This window comes from Mustela nivalis, assembly GCF_964662115.1.
Source record: "Mustela nivalis genome assembly, chromosome: 10".
NCBI classification, from domain to species: domain Eukaryota; kingdom Metazoa; phylum Chordata; class Mammalia; order Carnivora; family Mustelidae; genus Mustela; species Mustela nivalis.
In genome coordinates, this window is record NC_139029.1 from 23,827,199 (window position 1) to 23,848,620 (window position 21,422).

Here is a 21,422-nt window from a genome sequence, read left to right on the forward strand (position 1 = left end):
GACTTCAAACTGTTTTTGAGAGGGGAGAGATCTCTTAAGTCATACCATGAATAAGTGGAATTTGCTTGTAGAGATGATCAGATTGTGAAAACCATCAGGGGTGATTTATCCCGAAACTGCAGTCCTTTGGAGGAACAGTGGAGGCTGTTAAAAATGCAAGGTCTTTGAGAACACTAGGTAAAGGATTCAGGGGACCTGGGGTGAAATCCCACCCTCCCAGGGCCTTAGTTTTCCCAGCTGCTGCCTTCCCTGTCTCCTTGGCACTGTGACCACCGTTTCTGGAGGGCCTAATGATTTCACCTCCTGTTCAGAGCCTGTGTTTCTCCCCCACTGAGGATGAAGACTCTGGATAGCGGTCCTGGGTAAGGAAACGTATCCATCAGACAGCCCTATTGGCCCTGCATCAAGGAAATGCCCTATTTGTGGACAGTGCCCAGGAGAGAGGGCCATAAAGACACTTGGAATAATTTTATTACAATATTACTTAAATATGTACAAACTGTGTTTGAGGGCAGGGGAGGTGGAAGGGCAAAGCCAAGAACTCAGAGGCCACCACGTTTCTCCTGCAGCGGAAGCTTTCTCCTTTTGGCCCAGAAGCTATTGTCTTTTCAGAGCGAGAGCCAAGGCTGGCTGTGCAGCTGCTGCCCAGACTGACTCACAGATTCTCTGTGTCCTCGGGCAGCTATGTTCCCTTTTCGTGTCTCAGTCTCCTTATCAAAAAGGGGGTTGGGGATGGCGGTGGGTGAGGGGCTAAAAGAGCTCTCCTGGAGGCATCAGCCGAATCCAGTAAGCTCAGAGGGGAAAGGTGTAGAGGCAGCCTGGCCAAGGCGCTACTGCCCCATCGTCGTGTGCTTCGCTGCCGCTGGCCTAGCGTCGTCAGTCCCTGTAGAAAGTGGGGGAAAGGGGATCTTTCCCTCCCAGCGAGAAACTCCCCAAAGGCCACGGCCCTCCTCCCACCGCCACGATCCCACGGCCGGGCCCCTGGCCGAAGCGGTCAGGGCTGTTTGCGTCCAAGCTCTCGCCGCCCTGCGGGGCGCCCTCAGGCTTCCAGGGCTCCCATCCTGGCCGGGCGGGGCCGGGGCCTAGTCGCGCAGCGCGGCGTACTCCTTGGGCGCCCAGAGTAGGCGCGGCCGGCGGATCTCGGCCCGGCGACCGATCTCGGGGCTCCAGCAGAACTCGGGCGACAGCACCTTGGCGGGCTTGTGCAGCCAGAAGAACTTGTTGAGGTGGCTCTCGTCGTGCCAGCGCGCCTCCAGGCCGCGCTCGCGGTCCCGCTGCAGGCCCCGCGCGCAGTGCGCCGTCAGGCCGCGCAGCGCCGCCACGCTGCCCCCAAACACCGCCGCGTGGTAGTAGAAGTCGCCGTCGCCTGGCGCCAGCGCGGCGGCGGAGCGCGTGTCGCGCTCGTAGGGCAGCAGCCGCCGCGGCCAGTGGTAGTGCCAGGCGTGCAGCTGCGCCACCGACTCGGCCAGCACTTCGGGCCCGAAGGCGCCGCGGAAGTGCTGGTCCACGTCCATGCAGAGCACGAAGTGCGCCTCGCGGCCCAGCCGCCCGCCCAGCGCTTCGTGCAGCGTGTGCATACGCTGCATGGACACGTCCTGCCAGCGCCGCTCGCGGGCCACGCGCTCCACGCGCAGCCAGCGGCCAGGCGCCAGAGCCACGCGGGGCACGGCGGCCGGGCGCTCGGTGAACACGTAGTACACCACGCGCTGGCCCAGCATGAAGTGCCGCTCAGCTGTCTCCAGGAAGCGGGCCAGGTACTTCTCCAGGTACCTGCCGGACGGGCGGGGCGGGTCAGGCTGAGCGCGGCGCCCACCCAGGATCCGGCTCCCGGCGCCGGCCCCCGCTCACTCCGCAGTTCTCCAACCGCAGCTTTCCCGGCGGGCACAGATGAGTGCAGACTGCTCGCCTCTGCTGCCCAGAGAGGCCCTGGGTTCCTTCCCTTGAACGTGGGCTCCCACTACCTGCCTGTATCAACACGGTGTCGCAGCACAGAGGCTGTGCTGGCCCTTTGGTCGACTGGGGGCGTTAGCCCTTGCCTCGTTAGGGCTCCGAGCCTTCGCTTACCAAGTCAGAGCCTTGATGCCGCAGGGACCTGAGGGAGCCCAGCTAGCTGCGCAGAAGCCTGCGTGGAGACAGGTGCCCCACCGGTGTTCAGCGGTTGGCCATCCCAGGGGAGGCTCAGACCCTGGGGAGCAGCAAAGAGCCCTTCCTACGGAGCCCTGTGGGAATTCCTGCCCACAGAATCAGAAGCTATAAGAACAGCTGTTTTCAGTCCCTTACATAGATAACCAGGATCGTCCCTGGGTGGGGAAAGAACAAAGGGTCCTGCCCTCTTCCTGGGAGTCTGGGACAAGAGGTGCTGTCTTTGACTCCTTCACTTGAGGATCTTGTGGCCCACGGGATTCCCCACCCCTACCTCACATGCACACCTGTTCTACTCCCTGCCTGGACAGCATGGCACCCCTCCCCAGACCTTACCTGCCTACAGCAAAGACAGTCAGACCAATGGTGAGGTTCTGCTGTAGAGCCTTTTGCTGGGCTGCAGCTGGGTCGAAGGTGCCATCCCAAATAATGGGGGCCCCCCAGGAGGTACAGGTCAGAACATCAGGCCGGGCCCTGGCCAGGGCAGGGATTGAGAGATAGGTCCATTCGCCTACCCATTGGGTGCACGTTCACTTGCGCGCAAGTGACCCCAGCCCTGGGGACCCACAAATGGTTGTGTCCCAGCCCCTGTCCCTAGAGATCCCTAGCCTAGATTCGATAAGGAGGATAGGGAGATGTGTGACCTGATGGGGCCACCGGAAGGAGTACCTGGTCCCGCTGGGGTGAGGGATGTGAGGGCAGGGCCAGTGGGCCAGAGCTCTGGAGGGTGTGTGGGCGTTGGCTCCTTACCAGGGATTCAGGAGACCCGTGAAGTTGTCTCTCAGCAGGGCCATTCTGGCAGAAGGGCAGACGCCCATGGGGATGAGGGCTTCCAGATGCCTGTGGGGTGGGGGCGGCAGTGAGGGAGGGGCATGACAGCCAGCTCAGGGTCCCTCCACTTTGCTCTTTGCAAGGAGGGAGAGCCCACAAGGCCAAATGTGCAGCCAAGACAGGCACCACCCCCACCCCCACCTGGAAGGAGCCGCTTTAACCCTGACCCTGCAGGTTCCCACATTGAGCACTGGGGGAGGGGGATTGTACCTGACTATGGGGAGCCCATACTGGAGCAGCCCTAGGAGGCCCAGCGCAAGGAGGATCAGCCAACAGAAGATTCTCTTCCAGGTCCTGGGTGGTGGGGAAGGGCATTAGCAACTCATTTATATACACGCATACACATGAGAAATTGTTTATGTAATTTTAATGTTTCATGTTTATTTTTGAATACAGATCTACCCTATTCGCATGGCACAGACATTCAGAGGTACAAAAGAGTATACACAGTGCAGTCTTTCCTGGTCCCAGCCTCTCAGCCACTCTGCGTGGAGGCAAGCCAGTACCACTCTTTTCTTGGGCCTCCTTCCAGAAGTGGTCTGTGCATGTACGGGCAAATATAAACGTGGTAGCACAGCAGATAGGCTGTTCTGCTTCTCGCACTTTCCACTACCTCCACCGACCATTGTCTTTGAGGCTTTTCCCTCTCAGTATCCGAAGGGCTTCCTGACCCTTTTCCCCAGCTTCCCGATATGCCGTTGATTGCATGAAGCCAAGCAGTCGGAGCAAGGCCTCTCACATAGTGCCAGCTTGGTACACTCTGACTGTGTTCTTACTCTTCTTCTTCCGCAGTGGACCCGCACGATGCCCTGGACATCCTCCCAACTCCACTCACTGCCCTACAAATCCTTCCGGAGTCTGGCTCTCCCAGTCTCTTTCAAGAAGCCTGCCTGGTCAGACGCTCCTGCCTCCTGGCCGCCTCTGCTACCCCTCTTCGCTTTTCATCAGCAGGTGTCTCTAGTAGGTAGCTCGGAGAGGCACCTCGCGGTGGCGGTGGTGTGTGCGTGCCTGCATCCACCTGCCCACCATCTCAGCACATGGCCCCTCCTTCTGCTCGATCGGCCAAGCCAGAAACCTGGCTGCTCCCCACCCCTCCCTCTCCCTCACCCTCGTCTGCTGTCAGTCCCCAGCTTGGGTTGACCGGGCCTCCTTGATGCCCTCCCCAAACCTGCGCTCAGCTCCTGCTGTGCCCCCAGCCCCTCCAGCGACTCTGCCTGCACGCCTGTCCCCGGGATTATTGGGACACCAGTTTCTCTGCTCCCAGCAGCTCCCCACACGGCCCCCAAAGCCATTCTGGAAAATGCCCGCCTGCCTTAACAGTGTCCCCATCACACGACCAATCCTCCAAGAAGAAATGCATCCGGGAGGCAAATAAGTGCAGAAATGCTCATCCTCACCAGTAACCAAATACGTACAAGTTAGAGCAGGTTGGCGTGTTTTACCTGTAAAATGAGCTTTTTTTTTTTAAGATTTTATTTATTTATTTATTTGAGAGAGAGTGTGTATCAGAGAGAATAAGCATAAGAAGTGAGAGGGTCAGAGAGAGAAGCAGACTCCCTGCCAAGTGGGGAGCCCGATATGGGACTCCATCCCAGGACTCCAGGATCATGACCCGAGCCGAAGGCAGTCGCTTAGCCAACTGAGCCAGCCAGGCATCCCTAAAATGAGCTTTTTCGAAAGAAAGAAAAAGAGCAGCGCTGCAGGGATACAGTGAGGTAGACACTTTCACGCTGCCCGTGGGGGTGAAGGCTGCTAGGTCTTTTGTGGGGAGCTCCTTAGCTCTGGGAATTGAATCCCCTTTTATCCAATCTCCCCAACTTCTGGGAACCTGTTCAGTAGGGAAAAAGTTGGTGCATGAAGATGTTCATGAGTTTCTGCTTATTCCGGCATTCACTCTATATTTACTAGACACAAGCTCAGAATCAAGCACTTGCTAGGTCAAAGCTTCTGAGGTGAGCGAGGCACAGATCTCATCTTCAGGGAGTGGAGTCAGGAGGATGTGGGTGGTCAGGAAGAGAGGGAAGGGGTCAGATGACAGATGGCAAAGAGATGAACACAGCACAGTAAAGGCTGCAATTAGTATAAATACAAGATGCTCTGAGGGCAAATTGGAGGGTGGCAACTGAGCCTTGAAAAATGGGGAGGAAGTCAGGGAGGCTTCCTGGAAGAGGAGGTGGCCTCTCTCAAGAAGGCAGCAGAGCGGGGAGGGAGGCCTATGAGAAGAAAACGAACAATGTACAAAAGTGAGAGATGAGAGGAAGCTTGGGGTATGCACCACGCTGCGGGCCATTCTGCAGGGTGCAGTGCAGGGGGGAGTGGGGAGAGGGGAGGCGAGAGGTAAGCCAAGGCCAGATCACACCCCAACTTGCATTCCACGCAAAGGGGTATCATCTTGAGAACCACTGGGAGCCCTGAAAATACTTTCCCCAGGGAGTGGTGCAGTCAGATTTTTATCCACAGCTGAGCTCTTGAGCCTGGACGCTGGGGATGCAGGAGCAGGGCTGGAGGCCGGAGAGCCGGAGGGTCGGCTCCAAGCCATTGTCAGCCCTCGGGGCTAATGGCGATGTGAGCCAGGGTGTTGGTTGTGGGGGTGGGTGGAGGAGTCAGTGATGAAGGGCTGTCAAAGCAGTGGGCTGGGCAGGACTTGGTCATGGTTCCAGGGCCTGAGTGTCCCGTGGGGTGGGGAGAGGAGTGAGAGGAGTGAGCCGAGGTGCAGTGGTGGAGGCAGGGGGCCTGGGGCCTGGGCAGCTCCCAGAAATCCAACTGGAAAGAGGGAGGAGGACAGGAACCAAAGGGGCTCAGGGGCAGGGATCCATCATGGAGGACTGTGTGTTTCTTTTAGGAGAGGCACTTGGACTTGGCTGGATCCCCACGGAGGCCCCACGGAGAAGGCCTTGCATGGGCTGCTGCACAGGCCCCAGCAGTCAGTCCACAGACTGACTAAATCACCCTTTACTGGCAACTCTGTGGTCACATGGAAAAATGCTTACCCAGGAAGCTTCGAGGCCGGGAGGGAGGGGGGAAGCAGGTTCTAAAATTAATGGGCAGTATGATTATAATTTAGCAGGAATTAAAATATGCACCAGAAAATAAGGCTTAAAAAAAGGAAAACTTAAAAGTGTCAAGGCAGTAAGTTACAGTAGGGTTTTGTTTTCCTTTATATTTCCCTTCCAGTTGTTTGTAATGTGCTTATATTGCTTTTTTAATGAAGGAAAAATACAGAGTTCGCAATTTAGAAAAACAACCACCACAACAAAGCTGTGTTAAGGCTTCCTGCTGTGTGCAAGACCGAGTCTGCCCTCTTAGCCCTGTCCAGGGAAGCCTTCAGAGCCCAGCTCCCTCGCTACCCCATGTGAAGTGCTCTCACCTGACTTGGCTTTCCCACCTCTAGAAATGGAGACTCACAGCGGGCAGACCAAGGACAGTCTTGTAGCTCAAAGCAAATGGATGTCGGCAATCCCAGTGCTGAGCAGCAGGGAACTGGATGTTGAGTTAGGCACATCTATACCACGGAAAGACACGCAACCCCTAAAAGGATGAGGTGGAGGTATGTGTACTCTCTGGAAAAGAGGTCCTGATGTAGTAAATGGAAAAGGGAACAACAGTATATACAGAGGCTGAACCCACTTCTGGGAGGGGAAAGTTCCACACCTTAGTACCCAGGCACTTACAGACGTGCAGATCTGTAGTCTTTTATAAACATGTAGGGAAAGATCTAGATCAGCACTGTCCAGTAGAACAATGTCAAGGTGCCTGAGTGGCTCAGTCAGTTGGGCATCTGCCTTTGACTCAGGTCATGATCTGATCCCAGGTCTTAGGATCAAGCCCTACATTGGGCTCGCTGCTTGGCAGGTGGTCTGCTTCTCCCTCTCCCCCTCTGTGTGCTCTCTTTCTCTCAAATGAATAAATAAAATCTTAAAAGAAAAAAAGGAGAATGTGAGCCACATGTATGAATTGAAATTTTCTAGTAGTCGCATAAAAAAAATGTGAAACAGCTGACATGAATTTTAATAACCCAATAAATTTTAATTTAACCCAATATATCCAAAATATCATTTGAATGTATAATCGATACAAAATTGTGAAGATGTTTTATATTCTTGTGTTGCTCTAAGTCTAAATACCAAATTCAGTGTGTTTTTTAGATTTGTAGCACATTTCAGTTGGAATCAGCCACATTTCCGGTGCTTGGGAGCCACACAGCGCTGGTGGCTGCCGTGCAGGATGGCATGATTCCAGAAGACGGACCAGTTAGTGGGGGGCTGAGAGTGAAGGGAGGAGGGAATTTCTACTTAACATACGTCTACCACGTAGAACGTCTGCCACGTTCTACCGTACAATGAGCCGGTGTTCCTTTTGTTGTTGCTAAAGGAGCAATGGGGCCCAAATGGAGTCACTCCTGCTGAGCCCCCCACCAGCAAAACAAACCAATTAGCACCTAACTGCAGTTTCAACTTGTCCCAGAGATATGCCTTTAACCAGTCATCTGGAATTCCCTGGTCAGCCCTAGTGAGATTCTCCGCCTTCCCCCAGAGAAAAGTGACCCTGCTTGGATAGTCCACTCTTCGCTAGAAGCTTCCTTTCCCCCATCCCCTCCTGCTATAAAAGATTTCCATTTTGTATAGCTCCTCAGAGTTCTGTTCTGTCTGTCCAGATGAGATGCTGCCTGATTTATGAATCATTAAAGAAAGCCAATTTGAGGGCGCCTGGGTGGCTCAGTGGGTTAAGTCGCTGCCTTCGGCTCAGGTCATGATCTCAGGGTCCTGGGATCGAGTCCCATATCGGGCTCTCTGCTCAGTGGGGAGCCTGCTTCCCTCTCTCTCTCTTTGCCTGCCTCTCTGCCTACTTGTGATCTCTCTCTGTCAAATAAATAAATAAAATCTTTAAAAAAAAAAAAAAAAAGAAAGCCAATTTGATCTTCAAATGTACTCAGCTGAATCTTTTTTTTTTTTTTTTTTTTTTTAACAGATTGGGTGGCACCGACAGGATCAAAGGAGACTTCTGGTGGCTTTGGGGACAATGAGAAACACAGACATGGTACCCGTGAGCCTTTTGAATTCTCTTTCTCCGTGTTTCTGAGGGAGGGCCTCAGGTAAGTTCCCCTTGGTTCTGAGCTCCACCGTCTTTCCTAACATCAAACTCCTGATCTCATTGGCTTTCTGGTCTGGGGCTGGTCAGCTTTGAGCGAGCACAGGGTTCCACCCAGAACCCAAGCCCCACGTCCTCGGTTTAGTCTGCAGTCCCCCCTGCCCCCAACTTGATTGGAACTCCCAGCACTTTGGTTCTGTCCCCAGATTCTGCACTGGGGCCCGCTGGTGGTAGCTGCTGGTCCCCGATCTTTTGGGCTTGTGATTCAGGCCTTCCCCCAGTGCCCACTTTCATGCCGGGAATCGCTGGTGGCGCACACGAGGCCTTCTGTCCACCACTGCGGATGACTGCTGGCGTCCACAGTCCCACTTCTGTGGTCACTTGGTTTCTGTTAACACTTATGTAAGATAGAGGCTATCGCTAGTGGGAGTCGCAGAAGCCAGAAAGCTCCAAAAATTGGTGGGCATGGGTCGAGCATTTAAAAACTGTTACAGCACTTGCCACCTAACCTCAAAACTCATGTGTTAGGTTAGGCTGAGTTACTAGGTCTCCTGCCAGCCTTAAGAAAATTTCTATGCAATGAGGAACAGTGTAAAACATCTCGAAATACTCAGTCCAGCAGCACGTCCCTTTCAAGTATTAGTTTGGTTCTGAGAGACTCCAAGGCTTTATTATTATGAGACAAGAATAATGATAATGGGATCCTTAAATTCTAGAGTCAAGTGTGCCATCTTCCAGCACACTGACTCATTTTATGTCTAAGAACTACAGTACTAAAAGATTGATATCTATGAAGTGGCACAATTTTACTGAAGCAGCCTAGAACTACAGTTGCCATTATGGAGAACATTCCATGTAGACAAGATCACTCATGTAAGAAGTGCACTTAAAGGCAAGGGTTCCCATGGTTCCCAAGGGCACCTGTGAGGGTCAGTTGGTTAAGCGGCCCACTCTTGATTGCTACTCAGTTCATGATCTCGGGGTTGTGGGATTAAGCCCCGTGTTGGGCAACATGCTCAGCTTGTCTGCTTAAGGTTCATTCTCTCTCTCCTCCCTCCCCACTACCCACTCTCGCTCTTTCTCAAATAAATCTGAAAAAAAAGTGGGGTGGGGGGAGGTTTCCCAAATCAAACCAACTGAATGAGATAGATACCTATTTTATTTTATTTTTTTAAAAGATTTTGTTTAGGGCGCCTGAGTGGCTCAGTGGGTTAAGCCTCTGCCTTCGGCTCAGGTCATGATTTCAGGGTCCTGGGATTGAGTCCCACATCGGGCTCTCTGCTCAGCAGGGAGCCTGCTTCTTCCTCTCTCTCTCTCTCTGCCTGCCTCTCTGTGTACTTGTGATCTCTGTCTGTCAAATAAATAAATAAAATCTTTAAAAAAAAAAGATTTTGTTTATTTTTTTGACAGAGATCACAAGTAGGCAGTGAGGCAGGCAAAGATAGGGAAGCAGGCTCCCCGATGAGCAGAGAGCCCGATGTGGGGCTTCATCCCAGGACCCTGAGATCATGACCTGAGCCAAAGGCAGAGGCTTTAACCCACTGAGTCATCCAGGGATGACTGGGATACCTATTTTAACTGGTATACAGAAGCTTCTCAAAGGCTTCAAGATCCCAGGATAGCTTCATTAAAAAAAATTTTTTTTCATTGCAAAAGGCCAATGAAAATTTAGATACAAGATCATAAAAGTCTACTAAGCCATTTGTCTTCTAGCTGTAAGGGCTGCACGGCCAGAGACTTAAAAGGGCACCTGGGTCTCCCACACTGTACCTTCCAGGGGCCCATCATTAAAACACTGGCTCAGGGACTGATGTCGCCGTTGTCATCAGTGGAGGAGCTGGAAGAGACATTGTCCTCAAAGGCCCTGTGCAAAATTTCCAACATCAACCTGAATGTCCTTTATCTACCCCCAAAGGTGGGCCCCCTTACTGGCCCCTCCCGGACTTCACAGGTCTCCAAGGGATTCTCCCATACTTCTACCAGCAATTCCTTTAAACAGGAAAGGGGCAACTAAAGTTAAAACTAATTTTAACAACTGGCCAAATTCTGGTCGATGCTGGAACGACACCCTCTACTTTAAACCTCACTTGCAGGGTACAGTGGTGGCTCAGTTGGTTAAGCATGCAACTCTTGATCTCAGCTCAGGTCTTGACCTCAGGGTTGTTGAGTTCAAGCCCCATGTTGGGCTCCACACTGAGCATGAAGCCTACTTCAAAAAACAAACCTCACTCCAGGGGCCTGCAAGTGGGATCCTGGGAAAGACTGGAAGAAGGCAGCTAAAGATGAGAATATTCTTCTTTTTTTTTTTTTTAAAGATTTTATTTATTTATTTGTCAGAGAGACATCACAAGCAGGCAGAGAGGCAGGCAGAGAGAGAGGAGGAAGCAGGCTCCCTGCTGAGCAGAGTCCGATGCGGGGCTCGATCCCAGGACCCTGAGATCATGACCTGAGCCAAAGGCAGCGGCTTAACCCACTGAGCCACCCAGGCGCCACCAAGATGAGAATATTCTTACTAGAGCCAGCTCTCCTGGATCTCTTAGTACTTGGTAGAAAGAAAAAAGTAAGTTTTCACATTGTTCCTTCCTTTCTAAATCCAAGCCACTGGTTATTTATCTCTGGGAATGGCTCTAGATCTTGTGAAGATAATAACTTTTGTACCCTTGTTGAGGATACTTCTTGGGTTCATGCGGTTGTTGTGTGTGGGGCTTGATCCCAGGACCCTGGGATCATGACCTGAGCCACTGGCAAATGCTTAACTGACTGAGCCACGCAGGTGCCCCAATATTTGAAAGGATTTAGTAGTCTGTGGTCATAAATTTGGCCAATTTGGAAGCTGATATTCAGAGCCAGATGACTTTTTTTTTTTTTTTTTTAAGATCTCCTTCCTTAAGCTAATGTACTGGGGGGAAAGAAAATCTTTCCAGCATAGGTGAATGGTCATGTCAGTCCTTGGATGTCTTCCAGGCTACAACTCAATTCTCTGAGGAGTTAGAAGTAGCGGTCCTGGGGCGCCTGGGTGGCTCAGTAGGTTAAAGCTGCTGCCTTCTGCTCAGGTCATGATCCCAGGGTCCTGGGATGAAGCCCCGCATCGGGCTCTCTGCTCAGCAGGGAGCCTGCTTCCTCCTCTCTCTCTCTGCCTGCCCCTCTGCCTACTTGTGATCTCTGTCTGTCAAATAAATAAATAAAATCTTAAAAACAAAAAACAAAAATCAAGTAGCTATCCTTAGCCCACAAATCTTTCCAAGACCAGAAATTGCAGCTCCAGAAACAAGTCAAAGTCTACCCATTCTAGGGAGGGGCCTGACTTGCTTAGTTGGTAGAGCATGGGACTTGATCTCCAGGTCCCAAGTTCAAGTCCCAAACTGGGCATAGCATTTACTGAAAAATAAAATAAAACGGGTACCTGGCTGGCTCAGTTGGGAGAGCACATGACTCTTGATCTCTGGGGAGTGAGCCCCACATTGGGTGCAGCGATTATTTAAAAAAATCAAATCAAATCAAAATGCACCTTTTAACAATTAATCTCGCTCCTATTTGTCTCAGAAGGCCTATGAGTGCTGTAAAAATTCTGGCTTTAGGGAACACGCGTCCTTCCTGGAGCAGTTTGCTTTCTCTCCCTGTGCCTTTGAGATGTAAATGCTCTACCTGATCCTCACCAGGGACTGTCTTCCGGTTTAGGCCATCTCCTTGAAATGCAAACCGCAGGAAGTACCCTTGACCCTGAACTGGGCGTTAGGGGCCCTGATTCCCGGCCTGGCTGTAAAAATCTACATATAATTTTTGACTCTCCCCAAACTTAACTACTAATAGCCTACTAGTGACCAGAAGCCTTACTAATAGATAATATAAACAGTTAACACATATTTTATATGTTGTATGTATTATATATTGTATTCTTACAATAAAGTAAGTATTAGAGAAAAGAAAATGTTATTTAAAAAATCGTAAGAGGATATATTTACAGTATTGTATCGTGCTTACTGAAAAAAAAATCCATCCATTGTAAGTGGACCCTTGTGGTTCAAAGCCATGTTGTTCAAGGATCAACTGTAATTCTTTTTTTTTTTTTAAGATTTTATTTATTTATTTGACAGACAGAGATCACAAGTAGGCAGAGAAGCAGGCAGAGAGGGAGGAGGAAGCAGGCTCCCTGCTGAGCAGAGAGCCTGATGCGGGGCTCCATGCGGGGCTCCATCCCAGGACCCTGGGATCATGACCTGAGCTGAAGGCAGAGGCTTTAACCCACTGAGCCACCCAGGCGCCCCCAACTGTAATTCTTAACAGAAGTGGGGAGAAAAGGAGGAGAGAGGTCTGTAAAACATAGAAACTGCTATGGACTTTCCCTTGCCCCAAATCTAGTCCACAGCTTCTATTAGATTACTTGTCAAGGACAAATCCTAATCTTCAGTGTCTTCTCCATGAAGACGAATAAAAAGCTGCAGCCATCTGAGCAGGTAAGCTTAACTTGTTCCAACTCTTCCCTTATAACCTAGTGAGTTTTACATTACCATACTGGTTTCTTGGCTAAAATTTTTTTTTTTAATTTTTTATTTTTTTGAGCAAGGGAGAGAGAATCTTGAGTGACTCCATGCCCAGCATGGAGCCCAACCCAGGGCTCTATCTCATGACCCTGAGATTGTGACCTGAGTTGAAATCAAGGGTTGGGCACCTAGCCGACTGAGCCACCCAGGTGCCCCTTGTGGCTAAAATTAAAAAAACAAAAAGAAAAAGCTATAAGGTCTCTGCATCCGTCTATATGATCAAAGTGTTTAGATAGGTGTATTTTCTATTACAAACCATACCGACCACATTGATTTGTACAAGAGCTCGACTTAACTGGCTTTAAAAAAAAGTAAGCACTTACATGAATTAAGTATTCCTGAAATTCTCAGAAATATAATAGAAAATAACCCAAATACTTTTCAGCTTCATGTGATCTGGGAACATATACAGTATTAAAGCTAGTTTAAGTTTGGTTTAATTAAGTACGTCTTTAGAGTTATCAGCATTAAATACCAAACAGACATACAACTTTTATTCTGCTTGGGTTTCACTAATAAGCTTATATCTCGGTTACAAAAATTTGTCAGCCTGAAAAAAAACTTAGGATGATAACCAACTTTGATGTCTGTAATGATGTTTTTGTGGGTAATCTAACTGTTGGACTAAATTATTTAAACAGATATAAATGGGATAAGAATTTCTAGGTGAACTTTTCAGCAAATAGTTTCCCCCCCAATTTTTTTTTTTTTAGATTTTATTATTTATTTGTCAGAGAGAGAGAGTGTGCACAAGCAGGGGGAACAGCAGAGGAAGAAGCGGGCTTCCTGCACAGCAAGGACCCTGATGCAGGGCTTGATCCCAGGTCTCTGGGATCATGACCTGAGCCAAAGGTAGATACTTAACTGACTGAGTCACCCAGGCTTCCCAGTCTCCACAATCTTTTGACTCCTCAACATTTTAAAGTTTTGCTAAGGTACGTGATGAGTTCAGTCAAACTCACTGAATATCTAGACCATCTCAAAACAAAATAATGTGTGCCACATTGGAAAATTTACTATGAAGAACATAATACTTTTAGGAATATGAAACATATTCATAAGATTGCCAGTAACAGCCCATTCACAATTGTTTAAAGCTACAAGAAATAATACAGTTCTCTGTACGAAACGAAAGCAGCATGTACATTTTCGGGAAGAAAAGGTATGAGGGAGTGGAAATGCATTTTTGTTGAGGGAAAAGAAAGTAATTTTGTCCTACAAGTAAGGCTGGTTATTTGGAATGGGAAAAACAGGACGAGATCTGACTGTAAAAAACAAGGTGGCAGATGGTGTGTACAAAAGGAATCTTGGGAAAAGGATTTCATGTGTGGTCAAGATAGCTAAGATTGGAATGGATATGCATTTTAAAAAATGAATTAATGAATGTTAATCCCCAAAGTGCACAGGTACAAAATGAAAATTGGTTTCCTCTCTGTTAAAAGGATGGAGTTTTCTAAGCTTATAGGTCTGCCGCTGATAAGAGATTGTACAGGTTTTCCTTTACCTTCAAGTGATCTGCCTGGAAATGAAAGATTTTGTCCTCTCAAAATAATTTCCCGTGTCTCATATCAGATCTCTGGTTACTTAAGAAAACCCAGACTTCTCTGTTAGGAAAGCTTGGGGCTTGTTTTTGTTTTAGGACTCCTTAACTCTCAGTAAATCTCTGCAGACCCTGTAATCGTCATTATGGGTAAGCAGATAACCAAATTATGCTTCACAACGACCTATGATCTTATTTGATCAAGTTTTGAAAAACTTCTTTATAGCTTTGGGGGTGCCTGGGTGGCTCGGTTGGTTAAATGTCTGATTGTTTCGGCTCAGGTCATGACCTCAGGGTCCCGGAGACCGAGCCCCACATCAGGCTCTGCGCTCAGCGTGGAGTCTGCTTACAAACCTCTCTCCCCCTACCTCTCCCCCTCTAAAAAAAAACCACCAAAATGCCCCCCAAACCCTTTGATATCTTCTACAAATTCTGGGTCCCCCTTCCCCCTTAATATAATTCTAAAAGAAGTCTTTTTTTTTTTTAAGATTTTATTTATTTATTTGACAGACAGAGATCACAAGTAGGCAGAGAGGCAGGCAGAGAGAGAGAGGGAAGCAGGCTTCCAGTTGAGCAGAGAGCCCGATGTGGGGCTTAATCCCAGGAGGACCTTGGGATCATCCTGAACTGAAGGCAGAGGCTTAACCCACTGAGCCACCCTGGCGGCCCTGTCCACAGCCATTTTTAAGTCTTTTGTCATTTACAGATGGTTCAGTTTTACTGTGATGCTTTTGCAAACATGTTTCAGCTTTGAGGAGATTCAGTATAGATTTCTAATAACTTTAAGACCATAAAACTGAAATGGGTAAAAAAATTTCAGAACTAATAGGGAAACTGGATTCAAACAGAATATGTATTAATGACATGGGACAGAATAACCAAGGAGTATGATTATTTTTTTATGACTTTTTATCTGAAACATTGCTGGTTCCTTAATATTTTGTTTTTCCATATTTAAGGAAACCTTTTCTCTTCAACTGTATGATTTGCAGCAATTCAGTAAAGTATACTTTTGTAGACAAAGATGAAACATGTACTTTTTTCTCCTACCTGATCCCCTCCCGAATTCAGAAACTCTTGAGTGTTCTTTTCATGGCTCTATAGTTAGTTATTTGCCTAAGTTCTATGAGAATCTGTTCTTGTAATAAGACACAATTGGAAGCACTAGTTATATTACCAAGGTTTTGACTGATAGGAATTCATCTGAACTATAGGTATATCAGGTAGAATTTAATGGTGAGTCTTTGGCTTGGCTTCCTGCCTGAGAGACTTTAAAAAATTCAATCTGAGATCCCTTATGAAAAATTTCAGCGGTTGTTGGGTGTCTGCCTTCAGCTCAAGTCATGATCACAGGGTCCTGGGATCGAGGCCCCCGTGGGGCTCCCTGCTCAGCAGGAAGCCTGCTTCTCCCTCTCCCACTCCCCCTTGCTTGAGTTCCCTCTCTCAGTGTTTGTCTCTCTGTCAAATAAATAAGTAAAATCTTTTCTTAAAAAAAAAAAAAAAGAAAATTTTCGGCAAAGCAGTCTTAAGACGGGCTTGAATGGTCAACCACTATTCTTACTGCACCTACATAAATAATCAGGTCAACTTAATGCAAACAGATTAGTTTAACTGTGATTATATTTGGCAAATAGGGGTAATGGTAGAGGGAAAAATTGTGTTTGCTCTTTGTAGATCTTGGATTCTGAACCTGTTTATTGTCTTTGACATCTTGTTAAATGCCTGTAAACAGAATTAGGTCCTCAGTTCTTCTACTTTCTTCAAATATAGGACTATGACTTTCCAAACGAATGTTTCCAAGTTTCTCCTGCCCTTCTGACTTGGGAGTTACCGCGCCCAGAGATGGCCCTGAATCTCCTTGGAAGGGATTATACCAGGTCCTCCTCACTACCCCGATGGCAGCCAAACTTCAGGGACTTGAACCTTGGGTACACAGCTCACAGCTAAAGAAGGCTCCACCTGGCCGCTGGGTCTGCACAGATGCTGGGGACCCTCCAAATCACATGGACAAGGAAAAGTAGCCTACATCCAGGCAGACTGCTCCCACCCGAGGCACCAGATCAAGACTCCCTACTTTCAGGACAAAAACCCTTACTTCTTTTCTTTCCTCCCTTTATTCTAGCATTGGTCTGGAAAGATAACACCTTCATCTGTATCTCCTGGGCCATTGCAAAAGGGAGGTAACCTTTCAGATTTCTGGACTTGTCTTTAAAAACCCTGGTCTGGCCATAAAGGCAGAATCCGTTGACAATGCCACCGTCATGGAAGTGGACTGTGCTCCCACGGAGTCTGTCTTTGTGGCAGCTTTCATCCCCTTTGGGCCTTTGAATGCCTACAGGGGCAAGCACCCTCTCTAAGGCCCTTCACAGTTAGCTAACTGTGCCCCTAACTGTCACAAGCAAACCCAGACACCCCATTGGTCAGCTCCCCTACATTTACATCATTAAGTTAGAAAGGACCAACCGGGCGGCTTTTGTGATTCAGGATTTCCTTCCTTTGGCAGGTCCCTAACTCCCTGGTTAGGAGTGAATACAAATGAGGCTGTGATCAGGTCATTCTCCTTAACTCTTGAAAGTGTGGCAAACATCCAGGGCTGGAGCACTAGCTGCACAGTGAAAATCCTTAGACTCTCTGGCCAGAGTTGTTTTCGTTTCTAAGTTTTTATTCATTTATTTGCCAGAGAGTGAGAAAGAATAGAGCAAGAGAGGAAGCATGGGGGGTGGCGGGGGCAGAGACAGAGGCAGAAGCAGATTCTCCGCTGAGCAAGGAACCCGATGTGGGGCTCCACCCCAGGACCCTGGGATCATGACCTGAGCCCAAGGCAGAGATGCTCTATCAACTGAGCCACCCAGGCGCCCCTTGGGAGCTGTTTCTGATAATAGGGCAGCCTTTGATGAACTTTGAGCTGAACACAGAGTCAGGGCTGTGCCCAGCACCTCCCGCTGCCCTGGGATGTACACTTCTGGGGAAGCCAAAACTGACTTCTGGAAGGGCGCCAAGCGAGCCATTTGGCTTACAAAGGTAACCCCTTGTGGCTCAGATGGTTAAGCCTCTGCCTTTGCTCGGGTCATGATCACAGGGTCCTGGGATCGAGCCCCACATCGGGCTCTCTGCTCAGCGGGGAGCCTGCTTCCCACCCCCCTCTCAGCCTGCTTCTCTGCCTACTTGTGGTCTCTCTCTGTCAAATAAATTAATAAAATCTTAAAAAAAAAAAAAAAGGTAACCCCTTCCTTGGGGTCTTACTTTGCCTTACTTGATTTTGATGGATTTGGGTCTTGGGGCCTATGCCTCCTGCATGTTCTCTAGACGAGAGAAGTGTCCCGCAGATGATAATCACAGTAGTAATCCTGGGGCACTGTCCTCTCTCAGAAGCTTTACAGGCACGTTCGAAGGCCTGACCCCCAAGCAAATGATCTCCCTGAGACCGGGGCATTAAGAATGTTGTGAACGTCTAACTTAAACAGTGTGAGCCTGACGTCATGACCTGCGAGTTCACACAGAGCAACAGCAAGCGGCGGGAGAGCTTCGCAGGGACGGCTGGGAAGGGCACCCACGCCTTACGGTTTCATCTCCATTAAACCAAGAATCCGATCAAAAGGAGGGAACTGTTGTAAAAGAAACAGCGGGCCCCAAATGGAGCCACAGACACTCAGCCCCCGTCAGCCAACCAACATTCAGGATCTAACGTAACTTCAGTTCCAATTTCTCACAGGAATCTATCTTTTAACCAGTCAGTCTGGAATTACCTGGTCAGCCCTAGCGAGGTCATCTGCCTGACAGACCTCGAGCCTTCCCCCAGAAGAAAGTGACCCTGCTGGAAATAATCCATTCTTTGCTAGAAGCTTCCTCCCCCCCCCCATCCCCTCCTGCCTCTATAAAAGCCTTCCATTTTGTAAGGCTCCTCAGAGCTCCTTTCTGTCTGCTGAGATGAGATGCTGCCCAGTTCATGAATCATTAAAGAAAGCCAATTGGATCTTCAAATTTCCTCAGTGGAATTTTTTTTTTTTAATGTTGTCTAACAGAAGAAATGAATGTCTGTTTCTTCACACTCATCTCTTGTCCGGCTTTACCACCTCGTGTTCTAGTCACCCTGAGGGCTGCCTCTCCTTCTCTGGCTCACTTCACCTCCGGCGTTCCTACAACCCCCTCCTCATGTTCCATAATTTGCTCAAAGAACAGGTCACATGTCTCAGGGGGGCACTTCACTCGCATTTCCTGGTTTATTTATGAATAACCCGACGAAGGGCTACATAGAAGGACGTCCAGAATGGTCTAGAGCTTGGGAGCGTCTGTCCCCTCACAGCTGGAAGACGCCACCCTTGGAGCATTTGGACCCCTTCATGAACCCGGAAACTTTCTAAACACTGCTGTTCAGGGCTTTTTATGACCCAGTGTTCAGCCCCACCTTGCCTCCCTTCAAGGTGAGGGTGAGGCCGAAAGTTCCAAGCCTCTAATGCCTGGGTCTCTCTGGCGACTGGGCCCATCCTGAGGCTATGGAGGGGCCTACCTTAAGTCACCTTATTAGCATAAACTCAGCTGTGACGTGGTGACATGGCTTATTAGGAAGAGCAAAACACGTTCCAGTCACTCAGGAAATGCCAGGGTTGAAGGACTCCCTTCCGGGCTGGGAGCACAGGGAAAAGACCGAAAGTCGTCTTAAACCACACCCTTGATCAGAGTTCCCTCCCGGACCTGGCAAGGGGCCGAATCACTGTTGGGACTGTTCTGGGCATCATGGGTCCAGTGACAGAGGACACTTGGGGGGACTCGTACCACATGCTCTTTCCACCTGGGTGTCTCCCAGGGCGCCTCAGATTTAATGGCCAAAAGGGAACTCTCGATTTTCCTCAGAACCCTGCTCTCCATTCACATCTCCTCCATCTTGGTCAATGACATCATGACGTCCTGTGTTCTCTGTGACTGGTCCCAGTTACCTGAGTGGGGCCCCTTACCCTCCCCTCACAGCTGTCAGTTACCGAGTCCTCCGGCTTCTGCCTCCTTGCCAGAGCCACAAGCTCCCTTGTCCCCACCCCACAGAGACATTCCCGCCTCACTGCTTCTCATTGGGATTCCTGTGTCTGACTTGCCTTTGTGTCTTCCCCACCTCTGTGGTGTTTGCTCTTATTTTCCTACCAATCACCACAAAGTTCCAGAGGATACTTCCAACACCCACCTTCCTTGTGACGCCTTCCTCAATGCCCCCACCAACACCTGCCACCAGGTGCCTCTCAGACCCAGGCAGACCTCTCCTCCAGCACATGCCCAGCCAGACTCTGTACCTCTGCCCCATCAGCCTGTGCGTGCCTCTTTTCTTGGACTTCATATTCTCGGTGCCAGACCTGAGAGCCTGCCTGGTGGCTGGTGGTAGTGATGACTGTTTAGCAAAGGAATAAAGCAACGAATGGTTTTCTCATTCTCTTTCCCAGCTTTCTTAAGACTCCCAGTCTTTCTTAAGACTGTGTGCTTCTGTGTTAAGTCTACACTCTTTACAAATAATCCCGGACATTGTTTAGGAGGCAGACCTTCTGCCTGCTGAGTGTTTTCTGTCCCTATCTCATGGGGGTCTTCCCCCAGGCCCTTGAAGGAGATGCTGTTGACTGTCTCCACCTTATGAGGAAACTGAGGCTCAGAAGCATTCAAGTACTTGCTCAGGCTTACCCAGCTGGTTAAGCCGCAGAGCTGAGGTTTGAACCGAGGTCTGATTCCAAAGCCAGAACATAGCATCTGGGGCTCCTTAAGACCAGGCCCCGCTCAGCCCTGAGGCTTATCTCCCAGGGGTCTCTGGCTGTGTTGTTATCCCCCCAAGGCACCTCACATTCCCGCTGGTGTCCCCTGCAGAAAACTTTCTCTCCCCTCCCGTGCTCACACCTCACCGGGCCGCTGGAGGGAGGACGGCAGTACTACCCCCAGAACAGACCCCCAGAGGGCAAAGTCAGCTACTGGGACAGGAAAAGACTGGAATCAACCTCTCTCGGCCCCCAGGTGTCTTGAACTTTTAGCCAGCCCATTCCCAACCTGGGTGGGGAAAGCTGATGCTTATCTTGGGCGCTGGGCTTCGGCCAGGGCAGCCAGGTGGAGCCGGCCCCAACTGGCGCGGGTGAGGGCTCAGAGGGTGCCCGGATCTAGCCCTGTGGTAGGCACCTGCCAGCTCCCACTGCCCCCTCCCAGGCCCCGGCTCAGCAGCCCTTAGTCCATAGGGGCCTCTGCCTGTCCCATACTCCCACACACCTTGCTCAGCTGTTTTCAGAGGCACCCCCTTCACCCCACCTTTCCCACCTGCACAAGGTGGTCCCTCAAGCCTGCCCTGTGCTCTGCCCTCTACAGCCTCCTGGCTTTCAAGAAGGGGCTGAAGATCAACCATTAGTTCTTAAGTGGGAACAAGTTTCAATCGTGGACGGTCAGTCCCAATAGGACCAGAGAGAGCTCTTGGCTATGGTGAGGGACACAGCCCTAGGTCTTCCTCCTTTCGCTCACCAAGGGGGCTCGGAGTTAGGGAAAGCAAGAGGAGCTACCCAGCTCTCCTGACAAGATCCACGAGATCTCTCATGATGCAGTGTCGTCCCCCACCCCGCACCCTGCCTCATTGACTGTCTCGACCCCTTGAACAAGGTCCTCTTTCAGAGTCCCCTTCTCCCAGGAGCACCATGGCTCAGCTGGTACTCAGCAGGCCGGCCTTTGTGCCTCTTCCTTCACTGTTCTGGCCACCAGGCTGGGCTCCTCTCAGGTCTGCTGTCCTGCCCCATCTTCCCCCCCAAACAGGCAGTGTCTCCAACTCACCTGAGTCTCTCCCTGAGAGCCATGTTCGAGAAGCTGGGAAGACAGCTGGCCAAGAAGAACCCTCCAGCTCGGAGCCAGGGTAGAAATGACCTGTTCCTGGTGACTGGGACAAAGCAGCTCCAAGCCAGCTGTCAGAAACCACACCCACAGGAGCGGGCAGAGAGAACTGCCTGGAGAGGGACTCCCTTGGGGGGGGCGGTGCCTGCTGGAGGAAGCTGGCCCCAGGATGGGGTGGGGGCCTGGAGCCCCTCTGGCGCCAATCACCTGGAAGAAGGTGGATCTGAGTAAGGCCAGCGCTGGTTGGCCCGAGGTTCTGAGCTAATTTGTATTGACTTCTCTTACCTGCCCGAGGGTCCCTGTCGTGGCGGGTCAGTGTCTTGGAGCCCTGGGAAAGGTCTGTGGGTCGGGCTCTGGTATTTCCCATCCAGGGAAAATCCTGTTCTGCACGGAGCTTCAGCCAGATCTCAAGGGCACTGGTCGCCTGAGTATGACCTTGGAGAACT

General features: G+C 50.1%; 1 protein-coding gene across 2 annotated transcripts; it reads right to left on the reverse strand.

The window, feature by feature from the left end:
• Positions 1–453: 453 nt before the first annotated feature.
• On the reverse strand, positions 454–21,143 carry A3GALT2 (alpha 1,3-galactosyltransferase 2). 2 transcript variants are annotated; one of them, XM_082687701.1, is made up of 5 exons: positions 20,920–21,139; positions 3,184–3,267; positions 2,893–2,982; positions 2,479–2,616; positions 454–1,770 (listed from the first exon to the last, which is right to left on the reverse strand). In XM_082687701.1, exons 1-5 carry the CDS (start codon positions 20,940–20,942, stop codon positions 1,083–1,085), a joined length of 1,023 nt encoding a protein of 340 aa, XP_082543827.1. In that variant the 5' UTR covers positions 20,943–21,139; the 3' UTR covers positions 454–1,082. The 2 variants fall into 2 exon arrangements, with proteins under 2 accessions (XP_082543827.1, XP_082543828.1); XM_082687702.1 differs by lacking the exon at positions 2,479–2,616 and having other exon boundaries at positions 20,920–21,143.
• Between the last annotated feature and the right edge of the window lie 279 nt (positions 21,144–21,422).